Source organism: Lasioglossum baleicum, chromosome 1, assembly GCF_051020765.1.
Source record: "Lasioglossum baleicum chromosome 1, iyLasBale1, whole genome shotgun sequence".
In the NCBI taxonomy this organism is placed as follows: domain Eukaryota; kingdom Metazoa; phylum Arthropoda; class Insecta; order Hymenoptera; family Halictidae; genus Lasioglossum; species Lasioglossum baleicum.
The window spans coordinates 11,963,236-11,990,237 of NC_134929.1; the positions used below are offsets into that span (position 1 = coordinate 11,963,236).

The 27,002-nt window shown below is 39.1% G+C and overlaps 4 protein-coding genes across 14 annotated transcripts; 2 read left to right on the forward strand and 2 right to left on the reverse strand.

Moving 5' to 3' along the window:
- Nucleotides 1–355: 355 nt before the first annotated feature.
- On the forward strand, nucleotides 356–8,528 carry LOC143212609 (uncharacterized). Of its 3 annotated transcripts, XM_076431567.1 has the most exons (8): nucleotides 356–825; nucleotides 989–1,087; nucleotides 1,833–1,925; nucleotides 2,520–2,702; nucleotides 2,786–6,262; nucleotides 6,341–7,109; nucleotides 7,205–7,516; nucleotides 7,677–8,528. In XM_076431567.1, exons 1-8 carry the CDS (start codon nucleotides 727–729, stop codon nucleotides 7,886–7,888), a joined length of 5,244 nt encoding a protein of 1,747 aa, XP_076287682.1. In that variant the 5' UTR covers nucleotides 356–726; the 3' UTR covers nucleotides 7,889–8,528. The 3 variants fall into 3 exon arrangements, with proteins under 3 accessions (XP_076287682.1, XP_076287672.1, XP_076287691.1); XM_076431557.1 differs by having other exon boundaries at nucleotides 357–825; nucleotides 2,786–7,109; XM_076431576.1 differs by lacking the exons at nucleotides 356–825; nucleotides 989–1,087 and adding an exon at nucleotides 1,126–1,472 and having other exon boundaries at nucleotides 2,786–7,109.
- On the reverse strand, nucleotides 8,484–9,881 carry LOC143212768 (nuclear protein 1). The gene is made up of 2 exons (XM_076431902.1): nucleotides 9,669–9,881; nucleotides 8,484–9,181 (listed from the first exon to the last, which is right to left on the reverse strand). The coding sequence occupies exon 1, from the start codon at nucleotides 9,879–9,881 to the stop codon at nucleotides 9,672–9,674; it is 210 nt and encodes a 69-aa protein (XP_076288017.1). The 3' UTR covers nucleotides 8,484–9,181; nucleotides 9,669–9,671.
- Nucleotides 9,798–22,140, reverse strand: LOC143212645 (scoloptoxin SSD14). Of its 6 annotated transcripts, XR_013009742.1 has the most exons (12): nucleotides 21,826–22,140; nucleotides 21,219–21,498; nucleotides 18,780–18,979; nucleotides 17,423–17,656; nucleotides 16,657–16,880; nucleotides 16,377–16,569; nucleotides 16,099–16,299; nucleotides 15,777–16,026; nucleotides 15,349–15,542; nucleotides 14,532–14,772; nucleotides 10,646–14,291; nucleotides 9,798–10,557 (listed from the first exon to the last, which is right to left on the reverse strand). XR_013009742.1 is itself a non-coding variant. In XM_076431626.1 (10 exons), the coding sequence occupies exons 1-10, from the start codon at nucleotides 19,177–19,179 to the stop codon at nucleotides 14,028–14,030; spliced, it is 2,031 nt and encodes a 676-aa protein (XP_076287741.1). In that variant the 5' UTR covers nucleotides 19,180–19,340; the 3' UTR covers nucleotides 9,798–14,027. The 6 variants fall into 6 exon arrangements, 1 of the variants encoding a protein (XP_076287741.1); XR_013009745.1 differs by lacking the exon at nucleotides 18,780–18,979 and having other exon boundaries at nucleotides 21,826–22,135; XR_013009744.1 differs by lacking the exon at nucleotides 21,826–22,140 and having other exon boundaries at nucleotides 21,219–21,785.
- Nucleotides 11,353–26,937, forward strand: LOC143212726 (uncharacterized). Of its 4 annotated transcripts, none has more exons than XR_013009753.1 (6): nucleotides 11,353–11,596; nucleotides 18,012–18,072; nucleotides 18,248–18,308; nucleotides 25,973–26,166; nucleotides 26,579–26,752; nucleotides 26,849–26,937. XR_013009753.1 is itself a non-coding variant. In XM_076431841.1 (6 exons), exons 1-6 carry the CDS (start codon nucleotides 11,594–11,596, stop codon nucleotides 26,769–26,771), a joined length of 432 nt encoding a protein of 143 aa, XP_076287956.1. In that variant the 5' UTR covers nucleotides 11,353–11,593; the 3' UTR covers nucleotides 26,772–26,937. The 4 variants fall into 4 exon arrangements, 3 of the variants coding, with proteins under 3 accessions (XP_076287956.1, XP_076287963.1, XP_076287973.1); XM_076431841.1 differs by having other exon boundaries at nucleotides 26,579–26,672; nucleotides 26,753–26,937; XM_076431848.1 differs by having other exon boundaries at nucleotides 26,579–26,672.
- Nucleotides 26,938–27,002: the final 65 nt, after the last annotated feature.

Consider the following 27,002-nt stretch of genomic DNA (forward strand, 5'->3'; position numbering starts at 1 on the left):
TATAGGATTTACGTATTTACAAAAAAAAAGTCATGACAACAAATTCGAAAGGCTCAAAAACTAATGCAATTTAATCGATGTCCTATATCAAAGCATAAAACTGCAATATCTCGAAAATAGTTCTTACTGAAGAGCGTTCTTCCTGACAACTACAGATATTACTCCTTCATCTATCCTTTTCCTTTCCAAAATCCACTCTTTTCTTTGCTTTCCCTATATAGTACCGAGTCGATTTTATAACAGTAAACTATATATAAGTTCGTTATCAATAATTTTGGGAAAATTCAAATTTCAAATGCTTGTGATGCAGGATCATCCAGGATGAGAACCAATGAGAACTTTCTCATCTGAGTGAGTCAGACGCGCACGCGCACGATACGATATACGATATAGAGAATTTCTTTGTGGAACGTTGACAGTGTTGACACCCGTTGAGTTGCAAACACCATGCGGCGGGAAGTAACGCGTCAATACTTTGTTGTATTGTTTGTGTAACGTCTTATTTATAATAATTTTTTCGTCGTATCAGTGTGTGTCCGTGCTCATTATGTATTGAATTTCTACCCTGTTTGTAAAATGAGTCTAAATAAGTAACTATTTAGTCTAACTCCATTTGTCAAATGAGGTTATCTTCTCCCAATTTAGTTTCGGAGGATAAACATAAGTTTATGTGTTAACAGATAAGCCACGTATAATTTGTGTTGTTTAATTAAATTTGGTTCAGTGATGGATATTTTGCCAACGCAAGTGTACGAAGATGATGATTCCTTCACGCCGACACAGCAACTATCTCATTTTGTGCCACACAACATAAAAGAAAAACATGTACAAACTGTTTCCTTTATTATAATATTTGTTGTATTCTCTTCGGTGCCTATCAAATATTATTTCATTCAGTTTAAATCGTTTTGATAAATGAATTTTCTATTATTTTTATGACTGTTCTGGAGTTTGTTTACATGTGATTTATGTATATAAAATATTTTAGATTGGATCACTGAGGATTGGCTCTATCACCTATCCAATCGAGCAGGGAATTACCAAAATTGGTAGGCACCCTGAGTGCGATATCGTACTAAACGATCAAGTAAGTTTATCACTATTTATCCTTTTATCGTACTAGCATTTTCATGTAAATGTATACTATTGTTATAGCGAGTATATTAGCATTTCTTGGGTTTATTATAATAAATACAGGATATATAAAGCAGTGTCGCTCCACAGTTTATTATACTCGTATAATTTCTTACATCAGTAAATCCCTCCTCACCCCTGTTTTCAACAACAATCGTCATTGTACTATCACGAATATACAGTGAAAGCGCGTTTACTGTCAAACAGCCTTGTTCTGCACTGACAGTGATTGTTTAGGGACACTATTTTTTTATGATTGCGTCTACTGCGCCGAGACTTCAATCGAGAGCCGAACATAGAGAAGGACAGAATGAAATACGGATCGCACAGTTTAAAAGGTCCGTGTGTTCTCACAATGTAATGCCAGTTAAAAATACTTCCTTTTTCATTACATATTTTTTTATGAGACATTCACTAACTTATTTCTGGCATATTTCTGATTAAAATGACACCAAACACGATATAATTTCAACTGTATTTAGTGGATTAATCGACGATGAAAGTTTCGAACGCAACGAAGAATAGCGTATGGGAAAGAAAGAGACGCGGACAGTCGCCGTCGCCGGCACAGTTCTAAGGCCCGCGTTGTCGCTCTCCTTCCTTGCGCCCAAAACTTTGTTTGAAGAATTAAACAATTAATATTTAAGTGCATGTTCAATTACCAGAAATCGTGATGCTAGGATCAATTTCTTTTGCAGACAGTGTCCAAGAAGCACGCAGAAATCGAAGTGAACAGCAACGAAACATGGATTTGCGACTTGAATTCTTCAAACAAAACGAAGCTCAACAGTGTAATGAAATGTTATTTATATTTAAGTATAAATTATAGAAAGTATAGCACGGTGAGGGCTTGATTAAAAATTTGAGATGTATTTTCTACATAAAACAGCGTTGGATGGGGAAAATCAATTTTTATTTATCAACTCGCAGGGAATAATCTATAAAAGTATATTTGTTAAAATACCAGCAATGTTCGTCTGAATTTATGGTTATACTAACGAAACAGGTTCCATAAGTCTTTGTTATTAGATCGTTACATACGAAACGTCCGATGTTGAACAGTAACGTTAAATAAACGCAACTTTCTAAAATAGATTTATTCATAAAAATAACCATCACTGCAATCAAGGTGTTCTGCCAATGAATTTCAATTTTCTTGATCAAAACGTTTTATAACAACATTTGCATTCTAAAATCGAACATTTCATTATAACCACAGATAAAGTACTTAAAAATCGCAACCTTCACTTTGTTCATCCATACTCTGCGCAATAGCAATTACGACAGTACACATTACCTAGTAAATGAGTCCTCCTGACATCGAAATAATTTAAATTTTGGTTTCGATTCATCAACCGGAAACAATAATATAATTTCGTTTGCAGTCTGTTTTAAGGTCCGGTCGATATTACGAGCTAAAAGGAGGAAGCGTCGTCGAATTCGGCATGGTACGGGCCGTTTACTCAGTGCTTGGTGCAATGGACGAGTTGTTGATACCAGAAACTCCTGTGATAAGTCACTCGAGGACTGAGAATATGATTATCCCAGTAACGCCGGATACGTCGATGGTAATCATCATCTAAAACCAGTTAAATCCAGAAATAATAAATTTTGGAACAGTCTTTTAATCCTATTACATGATCTTGCTCAGAACTTTTCATCGACGTCGGAGGACAACGTCTCTATAATCCCAGGAACCCAAGCAGAGAAAGGAGACTCCATATTTCGACGACCATCGCTACCAGTGAGAAGTTCTGCCAGCAGCCGCAAGAATTATCTTCTAGACTCTTCCAGCGACAACAGTATGAACGACTCCAGAGGCTCTTCAGCACTGGGGAAGGAGAACTTGGGTGAAAAGGGGGTCAGTACTCATGATATGGAGACACAAAATTCATTTGAATCTCAGAGCAATTTGTCCGACGACATCCACGACGTTGAAACTCAAAAGATCTGCTTGGACAGCTTCCTTGCTGCCAAGCAGTCTCGCGATCAGGCCGATATCCATAACATGGAGACGCAACACGAGGAGGACGTGGACACCCAGCATTTTGTAACAGACATCCATGATGTAGAAACGCAACATGATGTAGATATCGATGATCTGGACACGCTGAGGAAGACCGAAGTGCAGAACGCTTTGGTCGAAAGCGATAAAGGAGCAAGCGCTGTTGAACAGGGACAAACGGAAGAGGCAAAATTAAAGGCAGACGTTTCTATGGAAGTAGGAAAGAGTGAGATTAAAGAGGAGGAATCATGTAGCAATGCGGTCGATCGGCCTGAACAAGCTGTAGCCGCGAAGGATGAAAACTCCGGCAATTCTGAACAGTTGGAGAACGGTCAAAGAGGTTCGCAGGATTGCCTAGAGTTGTCGATAGCTACGAACTTCGACGACGAGTGCTCGGAAATTGACCGAAGCAGCTCGCAGAATTTGTTGGAGAACTTGATCAGCGACGATGATCCAGCGAACGAGTCGGGATCGAAGTCGGTCAGCCCTCTGAAGTCTTCTGCGATCAACAACGAGACGACTGAGAAAAGCAGCGACGAGGAGAATATATTTGACATGGCGACGCAGGCTAACGCTAATAATGAAAATGTTCTCGATGGCGTGACGAAACGTGTTGATTACACGTTTAAAGCTTCTCTAATGGAAGATGATTCCGATGACGATACCGATCAAGAAGGCGTGTTTCAAAGGTACTCGCGAATCGCTAGTCAGGACAGCAGTCAGGGGACGGTTCTGTCAAAGAGTCAGCCCGACAGCGAAGACTCTGATACCGATGAAGAAGGACGTTTTGCTGCTATGGCTATGAAGGAAAAACGAGCGTCTGTATCATTTGAGGTTGGACAGAATGAGAGTAAGGAGACGAGGAATGATGCTGGGTCGAGCCGGGACTCGGATGATCTTTTCGAAATAGCCACGCAAAAGGTGAACCTTGAGAATTCTTCGAAAGAACAGGGCGATGTCAGTAAAGGTAGCGCAGATTTCGATACTCCAACGCAAGTAATCGAAGTGAGCAAACCTGAAGACGTAGCGAGTAAAGGTAGTGTAGATTTCGACACGCCAACGCAAGTGATCGATACGTATCAACCTGTAAATGTAACAGAAAAAGGTAGAGTGTGTTTTGATACACCAACGCAGCTGATGGAAGCGAATGAACCTGAAGACCTAGTACAGGGAGGTGACGCAGATTTCGATACTCCAACGCAAGTGATCGAAGTCACCAAACCTGAAGACGTAGCGAGTAAAGGTAGCGTAGATTTCGACACGCCAACGCAAGTGATCGATACGTATCAACCTGTAAATGTAACAGAAAAAGGTAGAGTGTGTTTTGATACACCAACGCAGCTGATCGAAGCGAATAAACCTGACGACGTAGTAGAGAAAGGTAGTGCAGATTTCGATACTCCAACGCAAGTAATCGAAGTGAGCAAACCTGAAGACGTAGCGAGTAAAGGTAGTGTAGATTTCGACACGCCAACGCAAGTGATCGATACGTACCAACCTGTAAATTTAACAGAGAAAAGTAGTGTGAATTTTGATACACCAACGCAGGTGATGGAAGCGAATGAACCTGAAGACCAAGTAGAGGGAGGTAGTGTAGATTTCGATACTCCAACGCAAGTGATCGATACTGACCAACCTGTAAATGTAACAGAGAAAGGTAGTGTGAGTCTTGATACACCAGCACAATCAATCGAAGACACGAATAAGAATGAGGATGACTTGATGCCAACGCAAATTCTACCGGTCGGTAAAATTTCTAGAAATATTACTGCAGCAGCAAAAGGTAATACGCGCAATGAAGACAAAGCTGAAGGTGAAACGGACTATAACACGCCAACACAAATCATTGCAGAAAATGTTCCCATTTATAAAGAACCATTGTCTAATGACTCCGAACGAGAGAATGCACAGCTGATAGAGGAGTTCACTATGGAAGACATTGATTATGAAATGGCACCTACTCAGTTGCTGAGTGATATCGAGGAAAAGAAGAAGGCTGCATTAGCTAATAAAAAAAATAATTCTAGGGGGAAGTTGAATAGAGTGAATCTGGATGATACTTTGGAGAGAAATCTGAATGAGATGTTTGGCGACGTTAACGTGGACATCGAGGATGACCTACCACAAATGTCTACCCAAGTTCTCACAAATATGCTAGAATCTCCGCAGAATAAAGAAGAGTCTACTGATGTTAACGTTGATAAAGAGTTACCAGGGAGCAGTAAAGAGAAAACATCGCCAAGGAGGACGAGAGGCAAATCAACCGAAGCTAAGTTAGAGGTATCACCTTTAATAACCACCAGGAAGTCACGCAGATCTAGCTTGAAGAAAGCTGTAACTAACGATGACTCCCAAAATGATTCCCCAAATCTCACCACGAAAAGGAAACGCAAACTTCTGTCGGATTCCGAAGAGATTGCTACTATCGGTGAAGACAAGGTTGACACGGAAATTGAAAAGAAGTCGACCAAGAAAACATTAAACGACGAGAACAATATTTCCGCTGAATTATTGAAATCTTCGCCAAAAAATTCGCCGTCGTCAAGATTTTCAAGAACGAATAAACCTGAGGAGTTGCAGGTGCCCGAGCCTGTTGTAGAGAGCGTAGAATTACCAAGGGGTAATAAGAATGTTGCAGTAGAGTTAGACAGAGGTGACGAAGTATCTATCACATCGGTTAACATAGGACAATACGGACGTGCCATTACACTGGATTCTGATGAAGACATTATGGCAGGCTTGCCGGAAGTTCAAATCTCAGGAACCCTGTCGAATCCAGCGAGCCCGACTTCGTCGACATCGACAGAGTTTAGATTCACTACTAGGAGTATGAAATCCAAGTCCGGTACGAAGAAGACCGAACCCAAAAAGAAAATATTACCGAAGAAATCAACGCGAAAATCGGTTGCACGTACAAACGCAGAGAACAACGAATCTCCCAAGGTTGGCAGACTAAGATCCGCAGCATTCTCAAGCAGTTTTGATAATTTCAACGTAAGTAGAGTGCCGGTGACGATATATGAAACCGACGCGGACATAGTAAACGAGATTAAACCATCGTCTTCCTGTAAATCTAAAGAGAGTGGATCGCTGCAAACAAAACCAAGCCCTTTGAACGCAGAAGTAAGACACAGTTCTTCCATTCAGGACAACGGAAGGACTCGCAGCTCTAGCAACAAGTATAGTTCGTCTGTTTTTCAGGTTGGCAAAGAGGCTTTGGTTACAACGGTGGCTGAACCTGTGAGAAAAACCGTTGTAAAGACATCGCGGGCCGTTAAAAGGTCGCTTAGCTCGACGGATGTAACCGAAAGTAACAATGCGAAAAAACGTAAGGAGAATGTCACTGAGGAAGCGTCTGTGACTACTAAAGGTAGAAAAAGTACCAGAGGCGTTGCCGCTACTAGGAGCAATTCTGCGAATATTCTGGATTATATGTCAAGAAGAGATTCGCCGGTGTTGAACTCGGACAGCTCGCAACAGTCGGTTAGCAGTAGTCAAGAAAGTTACGGGTCTAAACAGTTGAAGCTAATGATCAGGAGATTGTCTTCCGATACTCCGACACCACTGCCCCTTATACCTACGAGATCAGCGAAAGAGGATGTTAGTGTCAATAGTGCCACAAGCAGTTCATCTAAAGCAGAGAATGATAAAAGTGCAATTGTAGAGGAAAAAGTATACCCGACCAGAGGAACTAGAAGTAAGAGAGCAGTGAGAAAAAGTTACGTCGAGGATGACAGTTCGGAAATGGGAGAAGAGTCGCAGGAAGTAGAGATGATTATGAACTCTTGGGTGAACGAAGAGAATGTCAAGCAGGAAGAGACGAATGAAAGTACGAAAGGTGTTAGAGGAAGAGGCACCAGGGCTAGGTCAATGAATGTCTCGTTCGCAACGTCGACCCCTACTAAGATAAAGCATAAAATTTTATTCACTGGTATAACCAACGGTTACAGCAAACTATTATCAAAATTGGGTACGTGTTCCTTCGTCTGTAAACATAAATTATGGTTTAATTTAAAAAAGTTAATTGTATTTCTGTTTGTGCTATAATTTTACGTCTACTCGTAGGATCATCTCAGGTGGAAGACCCAGCGAAATGTACTGTGTTGGTCACAGACAAGGTTCGAAGGACCGTCAAATTTCTGTGCGCATTGGCGCAAGCAGTGCCGATAGTTTCAGTGAGCTGGTTGGTCGATAGTGAAAAAGCTGGACGCTTTACAGAGTTGGATAATTACATATTAAAAGATCCTGCTGCGGAAGCTAAGTTCGGCTTCAGGTTACGGGGAAGTTTGGAGAAGGCGAAGAAACAAAAATTGTTGGAAGGATACACCATTGTTTTAACACCCAACGTTGCCCCACCGCCAGTGCAGGAGTTGAAAAGTATGTTAGAAAACAACACTGACTTATTGTTAGCTTAACGCATTGTCAAAGTCGACAGGAGTTTATTTTCATTAGGATTAATCGAATTTCGTAACAGTTTTAGCTGATTATTCTCTTCAGATTTCACTGTGTTCGTTATATTAATCGATAACTTTTACAGGTATAATTAGTTCGTGTGGTGGTAAACCATTGGTTCGACCACCATCATCATGGCCACAAAACGCAGTTATCATTTCTCGCGAAGAAGATATGGCAAATGCGAAAAAGTTTCTCGCGAAAGCTTCAAAAACGGTTACTATCCAGTCAACAGAGTTTATACTAACTGGTATTTTGCGACAAGAGCTAGATTTCGTCAAGTATAAATTAACGTAATGTGTTACCTCTTAGAATAAATATGTGTCACGCGAGAGATTATTGTATATAATTCGTTTAACTACTTCGTATGAATGAATTTGTATGTAACGAATCACTTTTGTTCAGCGAAACTACCATATTTTGTAAACTGTGTATGTGAACATCGGTATAGTCCATAAAAAATATGAAAATATATAAAAGTTCGATATTTTTGTACATTTAATTTGTTGTGAAAGTACTAAAAATACATTAGTAATATTTTTTAAATATATGAGTATTGTGATTCAATGAAATTCTCAACCTGTAACTTTATACATAATCGTGTATATTTCAAGAATATTAATCAACGTGCAAGTATAAATTTAATACTGTATTTGATTGGATAAGGTATTATTTATCGACACAACGATATTTATTATTTTACTAAATATATTTTCAATTCGATATAGGTACATATATTTTAGTCATCTCTAATGCTTTCAACTTTCCAGTGAACGCAAAATAAAAAAAAGGGTCTTACAAAGTTAACAAAAATTTAACTGTACGATTTTCAATAACAAATGCGTTTTTCTAACCGTTTGCATTATACGAAGTATTTTTGTGTGTAGCTTGGTTTTCAAAAAAAAAAAAAAAGGGAAAGACCCGAGGTACGTGACAATCTCAACATCCGTCCATCCCGTTTTCTGTTGCTCAAATGTTACGATGCTCGAATGGAGAGCAATTAGGAAGATCGATGTATACCTCGGATCTTTTCTTCCAAAAAGGGACAAGCTACCGTCACAGAAATGACTATCTCTTAAATTGAGCAATTTTTACGATAATACCCATTAAATGAAATACTTTTTAAGAGGACGCTCGATAGCTACAATGTTTACAATGTGCGTGAATCCAATACAAACATTACCCAACACCCTACCGCGTCATGAAAACTTCAGATTTAGGTGACCCTGTCGCGGGAGTAGTCTAACTTAGGAGATGATTACCCTACAATCTACAATATGTATATAATATTAAGATGACAAACAGCAATGATAAAGTTGCTTAGGTATACTAAGTACTAATTATCTTATTCTAAGTAAGAATCTACGATCAGCGACTAAATGCATTGTTGAGAGTAAAAGAAAATGATGATATTCCGTTTAATATAATATATGTATGTATATCCAAGGAGTTATTTTCCGTCCCTATTCTTTCTGCATTGTGGGGAATGCAGTATGTATGCGCGTATGAGATATCCAAGAAGTTCCAGTCTGTAGTAGTGGACAAACTAATACTTTTTTTAGAAAGTAAGAAGGAGCAAACACCAATGACCTGAAACAGAAAGATAATTGTATTATAAACAAAAAGTAAAAATAATACACCGGAGTAATTTACGTTTCTCTTTGGAAAAATAATCGTCGCATTCTTCCGCGCGTTTATCGCATAATACAAACAAAAGCCAACAAGTGTTCACGTAAGAAATGAGTCACCTTTAAAATGGTTGCGCAGTAGTGAAACAAAAACAAAGGAACCGTAACGAGAGAACGACCTGCTATCGCAAAAGTCATAACTAACCGAAACAATGCTATTATTCGGCTCGAATTAGACTCGATTTTGAGTTGACATTAACTTATGCGAGTATCTGCACGTTAGAAATTGTTGATCGAATGCAGAACAAACATCCGACGCGAATACGCATTAATCCGGCCAAGGTTGCGAACCCTTCCGGCTGCATTCGAATCGATAAAACAAATCGCGCAACAATGCCTGGATAGTTCGAAATGCGAACGCGATAGTATAGAAGAAATTGATTACGTACAATTTATGCCTTGGTCTTTCCAGCATGCCGTTTATTATGCTCCGAGTTCATCAATTTGGTGACGATCTTTCTGGAATGGCCGCTCGGGTCGAAATGGTTTGTGTGTGTCAAGGCTTCGCGTTTACTCCGTTGTTTACCGCTATGGCCCGTGAAGATATGCTTGTCGTAATCGTAGATGAAGTGCTCGTAATCGTCAACGAAAGTGTAAGACATAGCTCTCGGCTCTTTAAAAAATATGCTCAAAAACAGCGTTAACACTGCCGAAAAATCACGTTCGAAGTCGCACTTGTTGTTCAATAGTGTCGCGAAGCGGTCCTTCGCGGCTCCTTATATAGGTTGCCCGAGCTGGCGCCGCGCGTGCGCGCAAATGTACATATTTATATATATAGGGTGAGTCAGAAGAAACAGACATCTGAATAATAGTTCACACGCGTCCGCGCGGTCGAACAATCAAAAACAAAAATCGCGCGGTCGAAAACGCGCGGTTTCCGCCGTGTCTGAACGGGCTCTAAGTTTCAGTTTCAGGACAAATACACTATATCAGAGAGATCCACTATATATTTAGTACTTTTATACTCAGAATACGCCAATATATCGAAATCGAGCATAAAAATTGGACATTCCATTAAAAAAAAAACACAAAAAATTCCCGTAGAGTGTCGCCAGATGAGAGCCAAACAGCTGTCACACATTCTCCTCCTTTTCCCCTTCTACTATCCCATTCCAGCTCCATGCGCACACTCCAACGTCCCCCATCGTCCGTAGACCACGTGCCCGTCCCGTAGACCAGTAGACCACCGTAGACGTAGACTGACGTAGACCACTAGACTGGTGATCAGGGAGGAGAGGTACTTATTTAATTCCCCTCGATTTTCTCAATCTGGCGACACTGCGTAAGTAGACACCTCAATCATCATAAAGTCAGAATACTTCGAATACAGTACCGTGTCATGGTTCCGCATTTACAGTTTCCTTACTCAGTGATATTTCTGGTGATAATCTCGGTCTTGCATTGTTGTTCGGTGTTCGGTGATACAATGGAAGAGGAACGTGAACAACAGATGATTGAAATTCAGCCGGTTGGTTACCACCCATATGGCTGGGATGTGAGAATCGCTCAGCGGCGTAAGTGGACAACTTACGAAAACTTAACTGACTGGATGTTTAATGTAAACAGTGGTTCTTTCCATATTGCTGAACATCGTTCGCAAATTCGTAGTACCTGGTATTTTATGGTTAAGTCTTGTCCGTTTAACCAGTTGAGAAGATTCCCGCCAGATGCAATGTGGGTTAATATGGAGAATCATAAATTGATTACATTGGTTGGTAGGTTATTAGCTGCTATTGACATACCCAATCGGCTGATCGAGAAGGAGATGCGTATTAGAGCATCGTTATCCAAAACACCTGATCAAACCGCTGTTTTGTCATCTACTTTCGATGGCATAACCAATTTGTCTGGCGCTAAACAAGCGTTTGACACAGCCGTTAACGCCTTGCGCGCCATAATTTATTCGGATTATATTAGTACTATGACTGACCACGGTATATACAACCGTGAGACGTTTGAGCGAGCATTCAGATTACAATGGGCTAACGGTGAATAGGTTAAGGTTACTTTAATTTCAGTGATCTATTTCTGCTTTGTACTTTCGCCGCTGTTGTTTAACAAAAATATATTTCTTATTCCTAAAAAAAAAACATAAAACGGTGTACTGTTTCTTCTGACCCACCCTGTATAATTTCGAATGCGTCGGTTCAACCGTTATAAGTTTTCGATACACTTTGCTGCAATATAAATCGACTTAACTCGATCTGCGTGAAGTGTTGAACGCGAGTTTAACAGGTGTCCAGAGTTACAACGATTGAAATTTAATTAAAAAATCCAGTACGCGCAACAAGGACCAACAAAAACATTAGCAGGAATGGTTCGTAATCTATAACCTCTATTTCTAAAAAAGTCGGACGCGCAAATAGTATCGCGCAATCCACGTTTTCGCCGCATCTGCAAAGCGTTGCGCAATTCGATATGATCGATTAAATACTTGGGGTCAATCGCGGTGCTAGTTTCTAAAAGAAAACATCCGAAACGTGCAGTTTGAACTGCACGTAGTGCAGGCCGATAAGCGTCATACGTGTACACTCGTATGTATTTACGTACTCGGTCGTAATCTTCATGAATATTTTTTAACCTTATTGCATGGTCTATATTTCTGTCAAGAACAATGATGGAATTATTCAAGCGTAACTGCCTGGTAACGGTTCGCAGCCGTATATCAAATTTCGAATGTTGTCTGTTCGGTTTGTTTGGCTACAAACAGAACAGAACAGCCGGTGTAACGCGCGTGCGCAGAAGTTACATTGGCTTCTATGTGTATAGAAGTGTCCTTATCGTTGAGAAAACGAAGAACGGTTCACTGTTATCATTCCCGTCAAAACGCGTGGATAAACGAGACAGGATATCCACGCCATTGACAGTAGAGCATTATCGAATGTCTTTCCTCTATGTATTGCGTCGCAAATGTAAACATTGTACAGCGCTCAAGGCGTAATTGAAATGATGAAATTTCTGGTTATCAATAATCAATCTATATATGTACGATATCGACATGCTCCAATTGTCGAAGACGACGCGCAGATTTTAATTAGTCATCCCACGTGAAAATGGGTACGTGTGCCGCTGCACATATCGCTCGCAAGCTTGCAGAAATGTTTATTTATGGCCCATGTCTCCGAGCGGTACGTATACACCGGAACACGCCACAATAGGAACAGGTGCGTTTACGACGATTACGAAAATACTCTATTTAGTTTGACCTTAATCATTCGGTCGTGACATCTTGCGCGGATGCGTTTTCACAGGCGTCGTTAAAAGGAAGCGCCGGTACAGATGAATATTTATGAGCCTGAAAATCAACAGCAGAGGTCTTTACATTCCCGTTTTCGCTTATCGAAGGCTATTGTAACTCGCGTCGAAGATATTATTGGCTCGAAAGAGAGTATATGCTTCCAAGGTTGCCAATAAAAAGCCATTCGTGGCAACCGTGTTGCACAGATCGACACCGTTTAGGTTTCAGTTCCGGCGATCTGTACTATGCTATGCTGCGAAATGCGACACCTGTACATTTACTGTCGTCAGCTATCGTCGTGAATGCTAATCGAGAGTTACTCGAAATTACCAGAAATTGACAGTCAGCGGAATTAAAGTCTACCTAAATGGTTCATGTCATAGCTCGTCGGCTGATCTCATTTCCTGACTACCGAATGTCGGACTAGACGAGTATGTACCGGTTAAAAAGTTGACAAACAAGTTCAAGGGATGCTTGGTAGTTCGAACGCCATCTGGAACGATACTTCATGCGCCTCTCCAACTGCGTATTAGATTATTTCAAATTGCTTTTTTTTAATAAATCCAACTCGAAAGTGCAATCCACTTTCTCAACGCTATTAATAGACCGCGCAATTTGAAAAATGGAAATCTCTCCTCGTAAGTGGGAGATAATTTAATCTAGACGTTTCTATCCTACGATAACTGTCCCGGTTGCAGTTTGCTATATGTATGCTGCTTTATGACTGAAGCACGGGAGAATATGCGAACGTCAATTTTTATGGAGTGTGCTGTAAAAGCTGGAACAATTTAATTTACTTTACCACAAGTATATCTTGATAAATAAAATGGGAATCTCGTTTGCCTTTCAATACAGTCTATAATCAAGTATAGTAAATTGTTCAATATGTTTGTTGAGAAATTATCTAAGGACGGATGTTTTATATTGTATAACGTCGTGAATTAATTGATAATATTATAAGTAAATTTATAACACCACAAAAAACTTGTTAAGATAATAAACAAATTTATAATATTATGAGTCAATTTATAATATCATATATAAACATAAAATTTTAAACAAATAAATTATTGAAATTTTTGCGATGCTTACCTTTAGACAACTTCGAGAACGTTGCCCGAACATTCGCGAATTACCAATTCAATTCACTGAAATTAAAATGTAATAGAGTTCCACTGCACATCGATCAATAGTAGCTAGAATTACTCTAGCACAATATCTGCCCAGTACGAGAATCGTTTAACAATCAATGAAACTCAAAAGAAATCAGCCAACGACGCATGATCACGTGCAAAAGTTGTATTGAGGAAGTCCAGGATCATACAATTTCGTAGAAGACAAACTTACAAACTTACAACAAGGATATTTTCTCTAATAACAAAGAAGCTTTTAAAATTCATTAATCGAAGACTCGACCAATATGTTCGATGAACATGTTCCCCTGTTACAAGTCGGGGATCTATGTATACTGTTAAAATCGAAGGGAGATTTGAAAAAGGTTCGTACGGATTCAGTCGATTCCGTATACGTCCCCGCCCTTCCGGAAGTCTGCGTTCGCATAAACGGTGTCATTATTTATGAAAATAACACACGCGACGCTCCCACGAACTCTGTACCGCGCTGTTTTGTGACCTATCTTCTTCAGACCGTCTACCACTTGCTTTGGTATACCATATTCGTAGGAGATCTCTGGGGGATAGAGTTGATGGTGTATTCTCGGCGCGTCCATGGTTTGCTTTACCGTTTGGCCCATCCACAGGATCTTGGCCACTATCTGAAATTATGAAAGGAAATTCCATAGAGCGGAAAAAAGGAATCTTTTTGGGTAGAATCAGGTAAAACGGATGTTAAGGAAAGAAGAGGTTCAGGTACGAAATCTGACCCACCAATCTGAGACCGATGGATCCTTTTTCCGAAAGAAAAATCGGCCCCCTTTTCCCTTAGAATTCCGTTTTCCCGAGATCTTTTCTGTTAAAATGTTACAAATCTATAGCACTCCAGAGAGAATACTGACTTGTGAAACGGTTGTAGTGATTTTAGTTCCACCGGAAGCCCCAATAACCATTTTCACATCACCGTTCGGATCAACGAGAATCGATGGTACCATCGACGACAATGGCCTTTTCCCTGGTGCGATATAATTGTTTGGACTAGGCGGAATACCAAAGTAGCTGACTGTAGATGGTACACCGAAATCGTTCATCGCGTTGTTCATCAGTATTCCTGTACTGTCGCTAACCACTCCGCTCCCGAAACTGTGTGAAAAACAATCAAATAGATTTAATATCGTGGAGAAGTGATTAAACTTTTCCTAATTCTTTTTACATAATTGTTTTAGTAGATTAAATGATCCCTAGTCTGTTCATCATAAAGGGTTCTCTTTCTATAGAGATTTTTTAATCCTTAACTGAATTTAAATGCTACTTAGTGGTCTTAAAAGTTGCTACAACCCAATGCATATATATGTACTGTCCAGAGAAAGAGTGTAAACTAGCGGGTTGGGAACGGGGAAAGAAGCCCGACCATTCAGATTGCCTTTGCGTTCCTTTAGCCCTGTTCCCGTCCCGCTAGTTTACACTCTTCCTCTGGACAGTACCTAATATATTCACTGCAGTGAAATAATGAAAGTTTATCTGAATCTTTAAACAATGACATAAATGCCTTTTGAACAATTGTCAGCGTTTTAACAGTCCATCTCCAAGGATTACATCTCCAACAGTCCACGTAAGGATTAGCATTTAAATACAATCTCTTATTCGTACTGAATTGCACCACAAGTCAGTAGCACTATCAAGTAGCAATTTATTCTGCCAATTAGAAACAGAACATACTAGAAATTGATAGTGCTAGTGGCTGCCACAGCATCACCGTTCGGCGCCAGTACAGAAACATGAGCGGTCCCCTGATCCTTCGCGGTGCTCATCGTCACGGCTCCATAATGCTTAGGATCGTCCCACGTTTTATGATCGTCTATTTTCATTTGCGTTAAGTATGCGTAGCTCCTAGACGTCAAGTTCTTGGTCAACTAAAACAGAATTATAGTTCGATAACGATCAAGATCATTCAATTGTTCGCGCTGTTCTCTTCGCGAGGGAAGTTTGCCACAGATGTTAAATTACTTTTCAGGCAGTAATAGCCGCGAGATCCGACCACAATGTTAATTGCGAACGTTTCCGGCGAACTTCCCTCGGCAGACCTTGAACTACGAATGTACTCTCGCTCGCGGCAAGAGCCAGTTCGTTAAACTAGGCTTACTAACTTCTTCCATGTCAACGAACTGTTTATCGCTCATCTCGTTCCTCATCGCGTAAGCGTACTTGAACGTTTCTATCATGCGATGGTACGTAAGAATTGTGCTGTTATAGTCGGCTATGCTGTCAGGAGTGAAATGGAAGTTGTCTAAAATATTTAAAATATATGTGAGGAGAGCTCCACTGGCTGGCATGCCAACGGTGTAGAGCCTAATCCCGTTTAAGAGGTCCGCTTTCAATGGTTCCTCCCAGGTGGCTCTGGAATTAAGTAGAATTTATCAGCAATAATTCGGAACATTTTCAATAATTCAGAATAATTCAGAAGTTTACCTATAACTGTTCAAATCTTTCATCGTCAATATCGCCCCTTTCGATTGCAAGTCCTCGATCAGAAGCTTGCCCAAGGTGCCATTATAAAACGTCGGTGCCCCATGGACCGCGATGGTTTGCAAAGTTTGACAAAGTTCCTTTGGCCTGATGATCGTTCCTGGCCTGTAGAAGTCATTGGTCTCTGGGTTGACGAACAACTTTCTAAACAGAATAAAAGTTTGAATTCGGAATCGGACTGAACGATGCTGTTAGTTAGGGTATCGTAACGTTGCGTTTACTTTAGGATCGGGTCGTTGTAAATGTTCTTCGTATTGAACTGGAATCCGTCGTGTTGGATTTTTGTCAGATTGTAGCCCTTCTCGCACAGTTCGATGGAGGGTTTGAACAATTCGGCCCATCGTAATTTACCAAATCGTTTGTGGGCCTCCCAGTAGCCAGCCAGTTCGCCGGGAACTGCGATGGCCAACGGTCCTGATGGCATTCATAATTATGAATTAGCAATTGCTAGTATTCTGTGTTGCTTGGAAAGAGAAAGGGAAACAAAGAGGTGTTGTGTACCAATGAAAGATGCTTCGCTCGGTTTCCCCTCGTACATCGTCGCGTTGGCCGCCAATGGCGCCTTGTCTCTTGCAACCAACGTGTACGCCCTTTGCGTTTCTTTATCGTAAATCGTCATGAAAAAACCACCACCTATTCCCATGCTTTGCATGTTCACCAACCCGTTGCAGATCATGGAGGCTATTGCAGCGTCAACCGCAGAACCGTTCTTCTCTAAAATCGATCTACAAGAATTAAACTTTGTTTTAAAAATATTCTACATTTAAGTATAAGTAGATCGTTGTATCTTAAAGTATGCTAGACATCAAACAAAATGTTAATGTAGGAGTTATTCAGCTTAACTTATTTATTATGCAGGATGTACCATTTTAATATGCCACGATAAGTATCTAGAAAAATACGAAATACATGAATAAGTGTTTCGAGTAATCTTGACCTTCGTAGACCACGTCAAGGTCATCACGATTTCAAATAAATAACAGCATGATCCGACCCTCTCGGAACCCTACAACTTCTGTCTAAAATAGTTTCTCATATTTTACGTATTTTCGGAGATATCTACCCTGGAAGATTAATATGGAACACTCTCTGTATATTTGTAATATAGTATGTACATTCTTTAAATGTACAGGGCGCTGAAATTCTTATATTGTTCTTATTATTGATATCAATAAAAGTGACGCAGGAAAGTCAGCTATCAATTGAATGTACGGTTAAGATTGCGCGGGTCTTGAGATAACGCATTTTAAAAATTTGTTTTACGTACTTGCCCACAACTGCGCATGGCGCCCCGTCCGCGCAAACGGCGGCACGTTTGAAAGTTCGTAATTTGCTTGCGGACGGGGGTAACGCTGTTTCCGGGTCTGGCGGCACTTCTTCATTTTCATGAAATTCCAGCTCTCTTTTCGCTCCATAAATACTACAAACCACTATTATCGCTAGAATCGCTGCTGCTAATACTATGCCGGCTATTATAATATTTTTCGTGGTGAGGTAAAACCTGGAAATTCATTAATCCGTTATTACTTTGTTCTTGCCCCTCTACACGCGCAATGCACGTATTTGAATTTCGAACAAGTTTCCCGCCCAATGAAGCATTTCAGATTTCTACATAATAATAATAATTTTTTATCTTTCTAGCCATAAGTTTGCTGAAAAACGGTATGGACTATTTATTCTGCGGTATTACAAAGGTCATTTCTGACAATTTTATTATTATTTGAATTGTTATATGTATATTCCAGTATAGAGAGCGTCAACCGTTAATTGACGTGTTGCATTCATACCTTTTTAAAAATTTCGCTTGTTATTAAATAATTCTTTCAATAATCGCATTCAATCGGATTGTTTGACAGTTGGCCGACAACAAGACAGTGGAAGTGAAGTTCCTGTCAAGTTTATGTTCAAAGATGTTTGGTAAGTGTTCTCTATCATTATAGTATCCATACTTATTAAACGAAACAGATTTTCAATTGCTCAGTGCTCAGATGGGAGTGCAACGAAGCTGACGTGTTGCCTTCATACCTTTTTAAAAATCGCTTGTTACTAAATAATTCTTTCAATATTCACATTCAATCGGACTGTTTGACAGTTGGTCGACAACAAGGCAGTGAAAGTGGACTTCCTGTCAAGGTTATGTTCAACGCTATTTGGTAAGTGTTCTCTATTATTAACAATTTAAATAACGCCATACTTTCCTTAAATGCAGGACTCTCTATTGCAAATTGCAAATATCTCCGTCAATCACACTCTATATGAAAATGTTAACAAAGTTTTGTAAATTTTGTTCTTTATTGAAACTTTTGTATAATAGCCAATTAAAAATACAAATTTAACATTTATTTTTTAAGTTTACAATTCGTTATCAATACATAATAGTGTATAGTTATCAAAAATTAAGGTTATTCTTGTATATTGAAGTACAATTCATAATTGTCAACAATACCGTTGATTCGAAGTTTTACATTCAGGATTGATAAGTTTATCAGCAGAAATGAGTAACTCAAACATTCTCTTTCTTTTTTAATAGCTTTGTGAGATTTTATTTAATACTAGTTCATTGGACTATAAACAAAATGGTTTTGTCCGATTTGGAATTCAAATTCCCGCTCGAAACAACTCACTTGTTGCCAAAGTGTTTGGCGAAGAATCCGGCCGCTCTGTTGCGGCCGGGCGAATACGAGCGCAAAAGCCGAGCGGTCCCGATGTCGTCCGAGTCGAGGAAATTTCGTTTGTCATTATCATAATACTGGCGCACGTCGTCGGTACTTGCGCACGCGGAGCTGGTGCTGGACGATGCCGAGGACGTCATGTTTTTTGTCTGCTATAAAAGAAAAAGTGTCGAAGAGACACTTGAAAAATCCGAATTGTTTCATCGGAGAGTTAGTTGTTTACAAAACCCGTTGAGCGAACGGCTATTGCCATCTTCCGTCGACACGGTTAAACGCGTCGAGTTTGTCAGGTTCCCGATCCGGCACCCGAATGAGCACTCACTTTGACGATTAGACGATTCTTGATCACCATTTATAAACGAATCCCTTTGTGTTTCGCACGGCTCTGCTTCATTTGGAATCCCTTAACCATTTCGCTCGAGTCACCACAGACAATCGCGTATCGAAATTCGCGAGACACGGTAACCGCATCGTTCCGCGGCGAACAGCACCAGCTGACCGGACGAAAATCAATCTGATCATGCGCGTTCCTAGCGAAATTTCCTTCGTCACGTGCACATGCGACCCTCGGCAATTTTAGATTCAAAAATGTTAGTGATTTAAGGTAAAAACATTACTATTGCATCGCGTGAACTCGCGTGACGCAATAGTAATATGCTTGTGCTTTTAGCACCTGTCAGATAGCGTATGACTTGCGGTGGTGAGATAAACTATATTCAGTTTGAAGTAATGGCCTTATTTGAATCACCGTGCGCGGGCTATTAAATTGATGTATTTATGTCGTCGACTGAGCGGTTAATCCGATTAAGTCTCGAAAATTAAGGTCCATTAACGGAGGACATATTTTAAAATTGATTTCCAAATTTTTATCAACTGGTTTATCAAATTTCAATTTAAATAAACATTTAAACTATTTTAAGTTTCTACTGGTCAGATAACCATGTCCTATACCTTTGACAGCCAGTATCACGTATACATATACGTGACTTGCATTTCAGCAGCGATGATTTATCGATTGCAGAGAAAATAGATAAATGCAATTATTCCCTGTTGTTTTTCTGAAAATGCATATTTATCAGGTAATGTATAAAATATCCACCCGACACAAAATATCTTTATTTCGTTTCAACGAAGATAGGAACGTTATTAAATTTTTTCAACAATTTGTGTATTCAATTGCAAAAGATAAAAATTACTATAAATACATAAAATTCGCAATCCACTGATAACATATGCGACAAACGTGCTGAATATTTTTTATTGCTGGTCTGTGTTTCATATTTTTACCGATTGAATTCGAAGGTAGATATTTCTCTTTTTTCCAAATACACTAAAGTCCAATCATGAACCAGTTTTTTAAATATGTAAACTTTCGTTTACTAATTTGTTTTTTGAGTAATATTTTGATCGATTGTTATATTCGATTTGATGGAAGTTTTAATGGCGAAGCGTATCATTTACCACTGATTGAAATTCGCAGAGCGATCAAAGGATCACAAACCAGGCAGGGCACGATAATGTTTAATTAACGAAATTAAACGGCGGCTCACGATCCGCCGATATTAAAACGAAACAATGAAACCTGCAATTAAGACGAGTTACATATCTAGGTCGTAGTACGCGCGGGGTGCGAGCTATCGGGAAGTGGCATGCAATTGCGACAATTTATAGCGGATATTCGACAATTATAGGAACCGCTAAGCTCCGCATAATACGATTCAGCAAAACGCGGACACATAGAACGACGGGACCACGCGATTGCTTCGAACAACATTCGCTCGCAATGCTTGATTCCGCGTTTTCCATCTTCCGTCCGTTTCTCACGTTCAATTCGATAAACCAAATAATACGATAACAAACTTGCTTGTCACGTTGAAGAAAAAATATTCCTCACAATCGTCATCGCAACACCTTAGTTGCAGCTTCGACATTAAATTATAATTACCCTATACAAATTTCTTTGATATGTTCGAATTTGTTTCTGAATAGCTTTGCTTTGGCAAAAATAGGTTTAAAAAGCTACTACCTTTTCTTTTAATAGAAAATTTCGAGTTTAACATTGCTGAAATTGAATTTTTTCAATTTTTTTCAAATTTATTTGCATTGAAATGTTCCAACTGTTTAATAAACCTATCTGTTTTAAGAAAAGTACAGGTGGTTTGAGAAGCCTCCGCCTTTTCGTTCAATAGAATTCAATTCAGTATACCTCAAATTGAATTTTTAGTAATTCAACTCCATTATAATATTGGAATATTCATCTCCTTCTTAAATCACATTGCTGTGAGAAAAGCACAGTTCGCTGGGAAATGTGCAATTAAATATTCCTTCTTACAATATTTCAACTTCAAAATTTTCATTTCCCCGATTTTAGTGATTTTAGTGAGTGCTTACCTCCGTTCTTTTCTCGTTTCCTCGATTTCCTCGAAGCTGTTTCTTCTGGTCATGGTGATTCGCGGCTAAAGCTCTTTCAAAATTTCGTTAGCTGTAAAATGACGACACCGCGCGAACGTTTGTCACGGTACTACACAACTAATACGGTCGCGAACTAGATAAAAAACTGAACTGTGTAGGAAACACGTGTAGAAACGTAGACGTCGGTATCTAATGTTCACGTTTCGACGAAAACGTCGTGTGCGACGATGACATACGGGTGTTCGAGCGGCTACGTCCCCTGGAAAGAACCGTAACAGTAAAAATACCATAGAAAGACCGAATCTGTGATTTAGAAACGATCTTGATGCACCGATTAAAAACGCGCGAACTACTAGAAAACATGTAATAGCAGAACAACAACAACAAAAAAACAATCAGCAGTCTCAAATTCAGTAGTCAACGAAGAAAATATAGTTCCTTCCCTCCGATCGGAAAACGATCCATGAAAACGAGAGTGTACGCAAAGTTTCCGAATCTGTCCATCAACGATCGTGGTCAACAATGTCAACCGGTTCGGCGTGTCAAATCGGATATTAAACAGGCGGCGGAGGAAATATCACTGTACCTTGTTTAGCACTGGATCTGTTTCCCCGGCGACCTTGATGGATTCATTATCCGGCGTGACCCAAGTTCTCGATCACTCTCGATCACCGTTAATGAGATGCGAAGAGAACCGACGGCAGTGTAGCGCGGATACACACGATTTAGGACCGAGGACCGAGTATGGGAAAGCGGAATGGATACAGAGCAGATACAGAGAGCAGGCTGTCATCACACATCGGCCATCGAACACGGTGTCGTCGTCTCGGCACACGGTTTGCCCACACAGTGCACTCTCTTCGCGGATCAGAGAGCGAAAACATCCACGAAACATGTTTGCGAGGTGCCGGGCACACCGAGGGCGGAGAAGGGAGGATTGCTTCTTGCCGGGCCGAATTAATGCCCCTTATTTGAATTCCAACCGATATAGGGGACAGGGTTGCGGCTCCGTTTCTAAATGGGGCCCCTTGTTCGGCCACCAGCACACGCGTGCCACTTTTTGCGGCTTCATCTCTTCGCTGAATTACCAGTTTTTCTGGTCCCCGAGAGACGATCCGGCCCAAACCAACGCATCGCGTTGCACGTGAATTCTGTGTCAAAATCAAAGAAGCTTCGATAGAAATGAGATAGGGCGATGATTTTTTTAAAATTAAAGCTGAAACACTGCAGAATATGGGAAAATAGAGATTATGGTACGAACGTTTTTTAACCTTGAAAAAATTCGTTAAACTGATTTCAAATCTGGTCTCGAAATTTGTCTGCGACTTCAGGATTTTGCAAAAAATCGATTTTTGTGAACGAAACTAATAAAACCACAGTCAGTCAGAGTCTAGCTTTGGAAGAGAGAGTTCAAAAGATATCTGCCTTTTTCTTTATTACAAAATTACCTTGATTCCCAAAACAACCGACACTAGGAGTTAAAAAATTCGTTGATGAGAAGTAAATTTAAAAAAATTAAATACTTACCTCACTTCCTGATATTGAAAATATAATTATGGAAAATAGATATCTAATTTAAATTACATTACGGTCACACACAGCCTACAAGGAGTGCCAGCGAGATTCGCAATTCGGCTTCGGCCGTGTACACTGCACACCGCGCCAGACCAGATATCTCGAGAAACTACAGTTCTGTTCGTTTATACATATAGTTTTTATTTACGGTAGACTATTGTGACGCTCCACGTAATTTCTTCAAAGTATCTTCGCTTTCCCACCATTTCATATGGTACAGATCCGTCTTTGAAAAACAAACTAATCGACTACTCTGAAAGTGGAGATTACAGGCTTTAAAATGAGTCCAAAATCATATTTGTACGATCATTTATCACGAAATTATGAGAGTTTAATTTTATTATTTTAATTTAGTAATCTTTAAATTCGACAAGCGTATTTAATTTGAAGTATTAATCAATAAACTTCAATTATGAAAACTGTTGATGCGGTAATGTCCAAAGAAGTCAAAATACGAGATTATTGATGAAAAATGTATAGCATATCGTTTGCTTTAAAATAAATAGAGCGCCGAGGGACACAGATGTGGGAGTAGCTGTATTTTAAACAATGCTTTTATTTTCACTAACAACATACATTGAGTCATCATTTAGGTGGCAACACCCGGTCCCGACAAAGTTCTTCACGCCAGAATGGTAAAAAATAGTAGATCCTCATCCCTCTGCTCTAATTGACAAATGTATAATCGATAGAAGGACGCGTCTTTCTATTGTCTTTGTACATCGAGGTACATACGTATGCTACAGGTAATCCGCTTTCCGAACCCCAGAGGTTTTCATTGAATCGTTCAAGAACAATGTTCCCTTAATAAATCCTCTACAATCTCGCGATCGAGGGAAATCCTATTAACAGAACGAATGTATCCTCTGTTCAAGAGAAAACAATATTTCGTATTTTTTTAATTCAGTGGGAATTCGCCTACATACTCGATGCCTGCATGCTTTCCCACACTTTCGCATACACATATTTGGAATATCAATTCCAACAACCACGAAGATTAACGATCGGTGAACATTTGACAAAACTTTCTATTGCCAAATTGCAAATTTGTTATCGTGTACGAACGCAGTAGTCGGACAGAGTTCGCGAACAACTGTGCAAATATTTTTCGTAATATATTTCTCCGCTCTCCTCGATCACATGCATTGGCTGATCATGCGATAGTCGTTTATTATCAATTATTCCGATCAATGAACGTCCGATCAATGATCGATCCGCGTCTCAATTATACCGATTTTCTTACTTATAAGTTCAATTATAGACTCCGACAAATCCATACACTGGCGTGTCCTGCTGTTTAATTATGAACATTATACGCGCTGTAATATGGACGGAAATAAACATTAGGTATGACGAAATCGTTCAGGCAATGAAATTATTATCGTTTCACCATGTTTTATAATTAGTTGTACACAGGAGAGATTTATAAAACACGTAAATCTTGAAAAGTAAGATGATATGTGTGTCTGTGGTCGCAAGGTAAAACGCCGCATGTCACAATTTCAAAAAATTTTAGTTTATGCATTCATTGGTCTTCGTAGTATAGGATTGACGTATTTACCAGAAAAAAAGTCATGAAAACAAATTCGAAAGGCTCGAAAAAATAATACAATTCAACCGATGTTCTATGTCGAAGCATTAGTGATCAAAACTTTAAACGACTATATCTCGAAAGTGAGAGTGTGTGACATGCGGTGTTCTTCCTGACAACCACAGATGTATAGAAAATAGTAGACAGTTTTTTATAGACGCGGAATTTTGTTTTCGTCACGATTACCAAAATGTAAGAGATCGTGTAATATAGAATGTAGAGATTTTTTGTTACGTTTGACCATCGATAAAGTCTGAACTGTTTCACGCTAATCTAATGTTTGTGCAATCCTTTGATGTATTATCGTCGGATTTAGTCGAATTTTTCGGACGATTGTAATTTCTTTAGCAATTGTATATCGTCGCGTTGGTCCAGCAGATAAGAGTTACTTTTCTGTGCGAGTACGAACTGGGTCACATGCCCATGCCACCCACGATATCAATACTGAGTTTGGCAATGGCAATGGACGGTCTATTTATACATAAACAGATCGAAAACTTCCGCTCCGGAAATTTTATAATGGGAAATCGCGTATCTTCGTTAACCATAATCTCTAGGCATTGCTGAAGGATTCTTTCGTAAATGTGTTATCCCTAAAGAAAAAATTTCGAGTGTTAGAAACCGTCTCCAAAAAATGTTTGAATTCAAATATCAATTTTACAATTGGTCTGAAAATCCAACATTTCAAAACATACGGCATCAAACATGTTTTTTAAAATTGATGCAGAAAATTTTTATTTTGCATAAACATCCGTAGTCTAATAATTATATTCTTCCATTTATGTAATGAATTCCTAAACTTTTTTAGAAATTCTTTGTGGTTTCGGCTATGTTTTCATTAGTAAAATTTAAATAAAATATTGGATACCTCGCACTACTAGCGTGCGTATGTATATTGTATATCGAGTTCCGCAACAATACCTCGTAAATTTCGGCAGTTCGGTAACCTGACCAATCCAGTGATAAGATGTTAAACGAGTTTTTTGCGCATGCGCGTCCAGCACAGTAATGTATTTACGTATCCATTTATTGTGGAGAAAGTAGTGGTACAAAATTGATTAATTATTATCAGACTGCGGACCTTTGTGCAAAATAAATATTGGCTGCAGCGATTGCAAGAAATAGAAACTAAACTGAATGGTATTTCTTCCCTTAATGATTTTAATAGAGGTGAAATCATATATTGACATCTTCAATTTTTAAAATTTTTCAACAATTTTGAATTTCATCTTTTCAAATTTGTTATAAATGCATAAAGATCCATAGTCTAAGTATTATTCATATCTGATTGGCATACACATATTATACATTTATTTTTCAAAATCTTTTGCGAAATTATGCGGGGTGATCAAAGTACCCTATTTTAGCTAAACTTGTACTTTACTGAAATTATCGCACGTCGCACAACTCGCACATGCGCGAGAAAAAATCCGTTCAATATTTTACATACTATCACTGGACCATAACCTAAAAGCGATGTGCTGCCAATATTCCCCTTGTTTCTCTTACACTAATTGTACGCGGCAATTCGTGCGGTCATGTCGCTACGCAGAGTCAAATCTTACAGGATGGGACCCTGGCCAAGGCGGAATCCGATTTCCATAAAAATTTTAGGCGATCGAGGATGTTCTTGTAGGATATCTCAGGTTATCTCGCACTGCACCGGCACCCAAACAAAAAACACCCCAAGAAAAAAGAGTTCTGTACTCTGGACGTTCGCAAAAAGCGGGGGATTAAATAAGAACGACTTGAAATTCGAAGGTGAGTGTGAGACAAATTGTAACAGCATTTACTTGTATACAGTAGAATGTACTTGTACATAGAGTATAAATACATAGACACTATTGCGAAGAACGTGAGGCGCGTTTTCAAAAAGTATAAACACTTAGGAAGGAGAAAATTGCCAAAGAATTCATATTTTAATGAGTAGACAGCGGATTTTATGCATTTATAACAAAAATGATGTAATTCATGTGTAAATTAAGACAGTAAAAATATTAGACGAATTTAAAAATATTATTATATTATTTTCAACATATTAAACATACTAAGAAAGGAAATAAATTCCTATTTCACTCCCATTTGTTGTAATTCACACAAAAAATCTTTACTTTGCATAAAGATCCACTGTCTATTAATGAGCAATGTGAAATCAATCATCTACAACTTGCAGAAAAAGACATATTTATGATAAAAAATGCTGTAGAGCACCATGTATTAACGAGAAGAGATTTAATTTACGACTTGTTAGATAAACATTCTTATTGGTGAGTAACAAATTTTGCGCCATTGCCAAATGTGAGAGGTAGCTGCATAATGGAAAACAATAATTATCTTTTTTACACAGGTATAATACTTATCAATGAAAAAATTCAACAATTAGCATAGAATAGCATAACATTGTTTGTTTACATACCTAACTTTTCTTGTATTTCTAATGCAGGAGGCAGAGGTAATATCATAGACTAGTCGCTATCGCTACCCACAATAAGATTTTTCTTCCTTCGAGTCGTTTCTTCTTTTCTTCTGGTTCCGACTATGAATTTTGCTCTGCTACTTTCGCCTTTGCCCTGGCTTTTGCAGAATCACCTAAAAGC